This window comes from Rhododendron vialii, chromosome 4a, assembly GCF_030253575.1.
Source record: "Rhododendron vialii isolate Sample 1 chromosome 4a, ASM3025357v1".
Classification (NCBI taxonomy): Eukaryota; Viridiplantae; Streptophyta; class Magnoliopsida; order Ericales; family Ericaceae; genus Rhododendron; species Rhododendron vialii.
In genome coordinates, this window is record NC_080560.1 from 9,414,723 (window position 1) to 9,424,160 (window position 9,438).

Here is a 9,438-nt window from a genome sequence, read left to right on the forward strand (position 1 = left end):
CACGGCGTTTCCTTTTGTTCTTTCCGTGCGTTTAATGATCTTGGATTTGGTCATTGCTGCTTATCACCATGGCTGTGACTCCTCTTCATAGGCTTGAAGCAAAGCATAGGGTTCTGCACTCAAGAATTGAGGCATTTTATATGAAGTTCTGACTTTAGGGCTGATATGGTTCTGCTTCAAGCATCTAAAAAACTGGCAGTCTCCCCCGTGTTCGATTGCCTTCTCTTCTGGATCATGAGAAAGAGAATGCCATCTTAACAGGTCAAAGAGGTGGAAACTAAATCTGAATCCACGGGTGATCTGATCGGTAAGATCTTTTTTTCATGTCGCTTTACTCGCATGACTTCCATGGCTTCTCTTCTGGTATAGCTGCTGAATATGGATGGGTCAAGTTCAAGCATTGTGGCTACAGTTTCATTTGTTTGGTTTTGACTATTTTTTTGTGTATAAATTCAAAGTTATCTAGATCCATGAAATTCAAGAGCCAAGTCCTGGAGGAACATTGAATATTTGGTCAAATTGACGTATAAGAAGTTCAATCCTATACTAATATGCAGTCAGACAAAAGGCCCCTCTCATGCCTAACTCCTAACCATTGACTTACCACTGGAGTGCAGAATTTGTGGACAACGAGACTTAAAGCCCTGGTTAGAGGATCCAGTCTTAGAATGGAATTTTCTTGGTAGTATTTGAGACTGGAAGTTTGTAAGAGGGAAAATCTCAGTCCACTTTTTGTTGTTTTTTCCTCTACGCAAAATCTTCAACCAAGATTAAAGCAATAGTGGACACCTTGTATCTCATAATCAGGTGTTCGAGTCAACTTGCTCATTTCGATTAATTTTGAAATCCTGAAGTTAACGACCGAATAAACCTCCAAAGGAGTTGATAACACATGATAGGTTTTGAACACAGGATCATGGAAGTTTGGTAAGTCTTTATGATGGAAAATGTGACCTCTGCGGTGTGCTGTAGCCCGTAGTTAATGTGACACATTCTACCTCCATTTTCTTTAAATTTTTCGCAAATTCGTAGTATTAAACTACTCGAGATTTTTTCGGCTTCAACCAATTAAAATAGGACTCCTTTATCGGGTCTTTTGAGGTTTTGGTAGTGGACATTAGACGAGGGGATAATTGATCTTAAGTTTGCTCCTCTCAAGATTTCAAGTTTGAAACCTCTTTCGGAGCCAATTCATACAGAGCTTGCTCTGCCTTTGCTTGGGAACTCCGTAAGCAGTGAGATTAGTTTTTCAAAATTAATTAAGATGCACGTAAGGTGACTTAGACACCTAATTTGTAAAAACAGAAAATTGCCTCTAAGTACAGAAAAGTGACACTTAATTCCCATTAAGAAGAGATGAAATATTTAATCATCACTAAGTCCACTTTTACAAAAATACATTTACCATTAATGGAAGTGTCACCCTAGGGTTTTAGGGTATGCTAGGGTTTTATGGTATCCTAATGAGTACCTTAGTACCCTTGGGTACCCTAAAATCTTAGGGTACCCTAGGGCTTTAGGGTACCTTAAGATTTTAGGTTTTAGGATATCCTAAGGTTTAAGGTACCCTAGGGTTTAGGTTTAGGCACTTTCATAGAGCCCTAGGGTTTAGGTTTAGACACTTTCATAGGAGTTTTCGGGTGCACTTTCTTATTATACGGTTTTAGCAGTTTAGGCACTTTCATAGCGTACCATAGGGGTTTAGACATTTTTATAGGGGATCCTGAGTTTTAGGCACTTTCATAGGGTGCCCTAGGGGTTAGGCACTTTCAGTATTTAGGATTTTGGGCACTTTCATAGAGTTTTAATGTTTCTTTAATTAATGGAGACTTGGTGAGAATTACTTTTTATTTTCTGGACCTAAAGCTAAATTGCCCCAAAATTTACAGGTTTACATCTATTAATACATACTTTTTTTTTTTTTTTATCTTGATAGTTTAATACTACGAATTTTCATGAAAATATAAAGGAAAAGGAAAAATAGAAAATCGTACGAAAACGAAAGCTGAAAACATCACAATTAAGCAGGAAAAAGAACTTAAAGAACGATAGGAAACTGAATTAGGAACCTCTGGAAGGAACTTTTGCAGAAGGATGATATTATTCATGCTTTGTCACTTTTTTCCTTTTTCCTAGCATTCTATCGCAGAACCGATCTTGAAGATACTCAGAGACGTTGGTTAGATTTTGAGCAATGTTAGGAATAAAATTTTAAAACACCACGTTGGACGTATTTGCGTCCAAAGTCGTTTGATGCACGTGGCTCTACATACAATATCGAACGGCTTCGAACACAGTTGTGTTCGGAAGTTTTGCTCCTGGATTTTCTCTTAGCTTTATTTTTCCATCCCTCCATAAATCTCTTCCCTAATTGAATATACCCAGACACGTTTTTCTTTTAAGGATTTCATCCTCAATGAAAAATACCCAAATAGCCTGTCATGTATGTGAACTTCGACATGTACGTGAATGTTGTGTAAGCATTACGTAAACAGTGTCGCTATAAAATGGATGCTAATTAAATTCAAAGTATATATGAGATGACATGAGCTGTGTTGCATGACCCTTTTTGAGACCATATCCCTTTTCTTCTTCCGAGTGATCAGAACAGAATCAAATCTCTTCCTCTCTTTGGACAAAATTCAGGGCAGAGATATGGGTGTCAGGACCAACTCCTATTTCATCTTTTCACTTCTCTTCCTGTTCTTCACTTTCAACCTCCCCATCTCCCTTGGATCCGACACCATTTCTGGAAACCAGTCTCTCTCCGGGGACCAAACCCTTGTCTCAGCAAATGGAACCTTCAAATTGGGTTTCTACAACCAACCTGGTAACTCCTCCAACTACTACATATGTATTGTGTACAATAAAGTTTCTCTTCGGACTATAGCTTGGATGGCAAATAGGGATAAACCCATCTCAGATAAGAACTCAGCAGTGTTAAAAATCATGGATGGCAATCTAGTTCTTCTCAATGAGTCACAGATACCCATTTGGTCCACAAATCAGAACTCCGCCGCTTCAAGTTCTGTGGTGGCTGTCCTGGGGGATGATGGTAATTTGGTTGTCAAAGATGGGTTTAATTCAACCCAACCCATTTGGCAGAGTTTTGATTTTCCTACTGATACTTGGTTGCCTGGGGGTAAAATTGCATATAATAGGAGAACTAGGATTCACCAGAATCTAACTTCTTGGAAAAATTCGGAAGACCCATCTCAAGGTCTGTTTTCTTTGAGTTTAATAGCAGATACCAAGGAGTATGTGATATCGTGGAATGGGTCTGAGAGGTATTGGACCAGTGGCTCTTGGAATGGGCAGATTTTCAGTTTGGTCCCAGAGATGAGCCTCAATTATATTCACAATTTCACCTATGTTGATAATGAGAATGAGAGTTATTTTACATATTCGATGTATAATAAGACGATTATATCACGATTTGTTATGGATGTTTCGGGGCGAATCACGCAACTGACTTGGTTGGAAACCACCGGGCAATGGAACTTGTTTTGGTCTCAGCCAAAGCAGCAGTGCGAGGTTTACGCGTTTTGTGGGGCATTTGGGACTTGCAATCAGATTACACAACCCTTCTGTAATTGTTTGAAAGGGTTTAGTCCGGTTGGTGATTGGAATTTGAGTGATTATTCGGGTGGGTGTGCGAGGACAAATAAGTTGCAGTGTGGGAATACAAGTTTTGCTAATCAGGAGTCGATGGATAAGTTTTATGAGTATCCCAACATGGGATTGCCTGATAATTCACTATCTGTTGCTTCTAGTAGCGCTGCCGGATGTGCATCTTCCTGCTTGAATAACTGCTCTTGCACTGCTTATTCCTATTATAGTAACAGGTGTTCGAATTGGATTGGGGAACTTGTTAATCTGCAACTCTCACCAAATGATGGTACTGGAAGAACTCTTTATCTCAGACTTGCTGCTTCTGAGTTTTTGAAGGGTAAAGAAAACAAAGAGATCATTATTGGTGCTGTTGCGGGTTCAGTTGTTGTAGTACTACTTTTAGGCCTAGTGTTTATTCTAATCTGGAAGCGGCAGAGGAGGTTTGTTGGACAAACAAAAATGGAGGGCTCATTGGTTGCGTTCGGATACAGAGATTTGCGAATTGCTACGAAAAATTTCTCAGAGAAACTGGGGGGAGGAGGTTTCGGTTCTGTGTTCAAAGGGACATTGCCCAATTCAACTACTATCGCGGTGAAGAAGCTGGAAAGCATAAGCCAGGGAGAGAAGCAGTTCCGAATGGAGGTTAGCACGATCGGAACCATTCAACACGTCAACCTTGTTCGGCTTCGGGGGTTCTGCTCCGATGGTAACCAGAAGTTGTTGGTGTATGATTACATGCCGAACGGGTCCTTGAATTCCCATCTTTTCCACGAAAGGGAGGGGCAAGTCTTGGACTGGAAAACGAGGTACGAGATCGCTCTTGGAACGGCCAGAGGGTTGACTTATCTCCACGAGAAGTGCAGGGACTGTATTATTCACTGTGATATAAAGCCGGAGAACATTCTACTAGATGGCGAGTTCTGCCCAAAAGTCGCGGATTTTGGCCTAGCAAAGCTCATTGGCCGAGAATTCAGCAGGGTTCTGACGACCATGAGAGGGACAAGAGGTTATCTTGCACCGGAATGGATATCAGGAGTTGCCATAACAGCCAAAGCTGACGTTTACAGTTATGGAATGATGCTTTTTGAATTGGTATCAGGAAGGAGGAATTCGGAGCAATCTGATCAAGATGGGAAGTTTAAGTTTTTCCCGACTTGGGCTGCAAGTGTTGTAGTAGAAGGGGGTGACCTGTTTAGCCTATTAGACCATAGATTGGAAAAGAAAGCCGACGAGGAGGAGCTAAGGCGAATAGCTAGAGTGGCTTGTTGGTGCATCCAAGATGATGAGAACCACAGGCCAACAATGGGTCAGGTGGTACAGATACTTGAAGGGGTTCTAGAAGTGAACCCGCCTCGGGTTCCTCGGTCACTTCAAGCGTTTGTCGAGAACCACGAGCATATAGTTTTTTTCACCGATTTGTCTTCTGGACAGAGTTCACAGCCACAGAGCGCTCATTCAACTGCTTCCACTCGGGCCAGTAGCACTTCTTCCACAATGATTTCCAAGTCCTGAAGATCATGAAGAAATTAGTGATTTGCTGAGTACTTCTATATGCAGTTAACTATATACATATAAAGTAGTTCCTGCCGTTTTTTGTTGACTTGTTTTTGTATGTAATGCAAAGCCTTAATCCAAAGGGCGAGGCCTCTTTTGTTACTCCCTCCATTTCAAAATATTTTGTCTGGTCCGCAAAACGAGGAGTCAAAAATAATGCATTTATTTCAATAAAAATTCAATTTTTTTCTCATTAATTACAAGAACTCATCGATATCTAATGAGTTGTTGAAAAAAAATGATTTTTTCTTGCAAAAATTGTGTTATTTTTATATCAATTGTTTTACGAGCCGGACAAATATTATGTGACGGAGAGAGTACTATTTAGACTCCGCTGCATGTATTTCTAATGGCTAGGCACTTGCGTTGCATGTGGCTTTTGTTTAGGAGTACAATAATCCTCTCTATTATATCTTGTCGAAAAGTGCAATTTTTGTTATACCCAATTGCTTTTCACTCTCCCATTCTAACAATCCTCTGTTAATCTCTCTATCTGGAAAATATTATAGATATATCTCTATTGTATGGATGTATAGATTTGTATCCAAAGGGGCCTGATTGCTTCTTCATCCCCACCGGCGCCACCAGTGAAAGAAAAGCGGAGGGGATTTTTTCTCCTCCTCAGTTTGTCGCAGCCGAGGAATTCAAAGAACCCTATCAAACTAAAGTTAATATACAAGTCTCTCGTGAGGAATACTGTTGCTCTAAAGAGCATGAATCTTGAAAAGGAAGGAAAACCTGCTAGTGGAGATATGCATATGGTCTGGTGTGGGAAGAGAGAGATGGGGGAAAAGAGAGAACGTTTCTTTGGCGTTCTTTATTTATGTTAGAATTGGGGCTCATATGTTATGAAGAGATATTAAGAAGTTCTAGAAAAAAGGCCAGATGCCGGAGCGGAGTGGAACGAGGGGAGCGGAGCGCAACGAGTGAAGCGTAGCGCAACGGGTGGAGCGTAGCGGAGGAAACGACATCTGGCCCATCACCGATAATCCAATAAAAGTAGATTGCGTTCCATAAATTGGGGAGTGCGCCTCTCGCGGTATGGTACGGTATCGTACAAGGGTATTTTTGGAATTCAAACAAAATACTAGGTTAGGGTTAGAATAGAGTCGGTATAAATACTCTATGTTGTAAACCTTATTTCATAACTGTGATAATAAAGAACAGTAGCCGCTCTCGCTCCAGTGGACGTACCCGGTTTTGGAAAACCACGTATATTGCTGTGTCGATTCTTTACTGTTTTATACTCGTAAATCGTGTGTGCGTGTGCGACGATTCTAACAATTCACTTGCTAGAATATTTGGAATGTTAGAAGCTCAGAGCTCTCTTCGATTCCCAATCCAAATCCAATCCTAGTTCACAACACCCCAATCAAGTTGCAAGACTGATTTTGGCCAAGTCAAACAGAATGGTTCTTCACCGTTCAGCGGTACCAATCAAAGGTTTTTCATATAATTTATTATGTGGGACGGAACCCGCCAATGCAGGGTAAGCTTAATACTGATCGTGGTTCCTTGCATGCTGATACGGGTAGAGCCGAAACCGGTGGCCTACACCGTAACCATGAAGGAACTTGGATTACCGGTTAGCACAGGGCTATGGAAGCAACTTCTAGTACCATGGCTGGGTTCTGGGCCTTGAGGGATGGTTTAAACCTTGCAATTGAGGAAAAATATCACGAAACTGGATGTTGAGGTTGATACTCTGGTTCTAATTCAACTCTTTGCTCAAAACAATTTGGATTGTCACACTGATTGTCACACTCTTGGCAAAATAATCTATGATTGCAGGTTACTAATGGAGTGTTGACGCTCAAAAAGATTCACCGTGAAGCAAACAAATGTGCGGACGCCTTGACGAAAGACGCACCTATTTCTACTGGGGAATTTTATATTTATCTCACTATTCCTAGTTGTATTGTTCAATTTCTATTTGACTCTATAGGGTTTAAATACCCTAGACTAGTATCCGTTTAATTTTATCTAATGCACTTCTATTACCAAAAAAAGAGAGAGAGAATGTTTTTAGTAAATATTAAACAAAAGAGATCAAATCTTTTGTACTGAAAAATTGTTCGTACTTCTGTTCCCGCGCAATTTCAGCCGTAGAATCGCACAATAACCTGTTCTTTTATTTTTTGAGATCCGCGATAACCTGTTCTTAGAAAGAATCTTGTGTGCAATTTTTGTGGTTGATATTGCACGGAATTCGTAACTGCTATTTAACATCTGTTTGTTTGGATTGAAGATGATGCTAACGATGATGCATGGGAGAGGTTTATGTGGCTTTATTAATTGGGTAAATTTGACTAACACCTCCTGAGGTTTAGATAATGTAAAAAATCTCCCCCCACCTTTGAGAAATGATTATCTCCTCCATGAAGTTTATTTGTATTTCCAATTCAAAGTAGTACCATCCATTAGTGGACCGTTAGGTGGCCCTTAAGTGAAAAAACATCTATTATTTTGATTCTTCATCGGAGCTTTCTGTAACTCTGTTTCCCTAAAAACTTTTAGGATTTTTTTCGTTTTTCCTTTATTAAATTTCTTTTGGCGTTTGTTAGTTTTTTTCTTTTACCCAAATATTTTAAGAAATAATCACTTTTTAGCAAAAAAAAAAAAAGTCCGATTCATCCTGACAAGACGAATAAAAAAAAGTTACAAAATTAACAAACGTTAAAAAATTTAAATAAAGACAAAACCAAAAAAAGTGAAAAAAATAAAAAATAAAAAAAGAAAGAAAGAAAGAAAGTTAGTGAAATGGGGTCTTTATTCATCTCTTTTACCTGTCTTGTCGTCCTTTTTGATAACTTTGGATTGGACATTGGATTCGATGTGCCCTGGATTTTTGGATTCCTTAACATATGATTTGGTCAAGATAAAAAAAAAAAAGCATACTCCCTCCGTCTCTTTTTTTGTGTCCAGTATTTCATTTTAGGCTGTTCCTTAATAAGTGTCCATTTTGTAAAGTTAGAGGGGTAAAAGTTGATGCATTGTCTATTTTGTCCATAAAAGTAGATTTTATTTTGAAAAGTTAGTGAATAAAAGTGTAATGATGATGGGTAAGTAGGGGAAGTGGAGAAAAAAGTTGATGTGAAAGGTGTAATAATGATGTCTTTTTAATAAGTTAGAATTACGAATCAGAACACTTAAAAAGAGACGGAGGGAGTATGATTTGGTCTTTTCTTCCTTTGAATTACTCGTAGTAGTCTCTCCTGCAAGGTCTTTTGCCAAAGTTTCCTCTTCTAGATCTAATGAGGTTGTTGATCTTCTGGTAAGTAAGGCTAATTCTTCATCACTTGGCAGTTGGCGCGCACATTCTACTTCTTCTCCTTCTTCATCACTTGAACCGGAACTGAAACATACACGGGATTACACATCATCTTTCAAAGCGCAAGTATGGTATTGTTTTCCTATTCCTATCACAATTTCAAGTTGCTTAGAATCTCTTCGTTCGCTCTCAATTTAAGTAATCACTTATTTATTTTAATTAATATCGCTTGTCTTTGTTGGTAACGAAAGATTAATAAGTAAATGACTTAAATTCGATTTGTGGGTTCTGTTCTTCGCCTCAAAAAACTGACTGTTCTTTTCAAAGTTTTGATTAACAAATAAACAATGGAGTTCATGCTTCAGCATTCCTACAACCAGAGCAAATTAAAGCCAAAAGAACCAAGAACCACCAAGAGAAATAGGCCAGACACAGCCTTACCCCCAAGTCAAAATTCCAAAGAAAGGGAGACACCTCCCTCGAGATCATCAACTTCCTCCAGGTCATCAAGAACATACTTAGCATACTAATTACTAATATTCAATTGGTATGAAATCTCATAAAAGCAACGATATATATATATATATATATATATATATATATATATATATATATATATATATATATATATATATATATATATATATATATATATATATGCTTCTTCATTTGAGTCACTTAATGCAATCTAAGTCATACAATGCTATAGTCTTGTTTGTACTGTTTCTTTTACATCTATGATTTAAGACTGAGCATCTCGGTTACTTAAGTTTGACACGGGTTTTAGGTTTGCTTGGTCTTGATGTTCATCGCAGGTCTAAAAGATTGGTGAAGATAGCTTGATTCACAGAAACTGTTTATACATATCATGTGCGTGTAGTACACATTTTCACTTCAAGGTACGAATACTTATAAGGTTTTGATAGATTATGTTTGTGTTATCGTCGTGTTGATCTCTTGGATTTTTGGGCACTGAAAGCACAAAATTTTCCAATTGTTTG

At 38.7% G+C, this 9,438-nt stretch overlaps 1 protein-coding gene across 1 annotated transcript; it reads left to right on the top strand.

Moving 5' to 3' along the window:
- Positions 1-1,329: 1,329 nt before the first annotated feature.
- LOC131323111 (G-type lectin S-receptor-like serine/threonine-protein kinase At2g19130) lies at positions 1,330-5,287 on the top strand. Its single transcript, XM_058354740.1, has 2 exons — positions 1,330-5,129; positions 5,180-5,287. The coding sequence occupies exon 1, from the start codon at positions 2,560-2,562 to the stop codon at positions 5,122-5,124; it is 2,565 nt and encodes an 854-aa protein (XP_058210723.1). The 5' UTR covers positions 1,330-2,559; the 3' UTR covers positions 5,125-5,129; positions 5,180-5,287.
- Positions 5,288-9,438: the final 4,151 nt, after the last annotated feature.

Coding starts and splice junctions, on each gene's coding strand:
- LOC131323111 (XM_058354740.1), top strand. CDS start 2,560: ATGACCCTTTTTGAGACCATATCCCTTTTCTTCTTCCGAGTGATCAGA.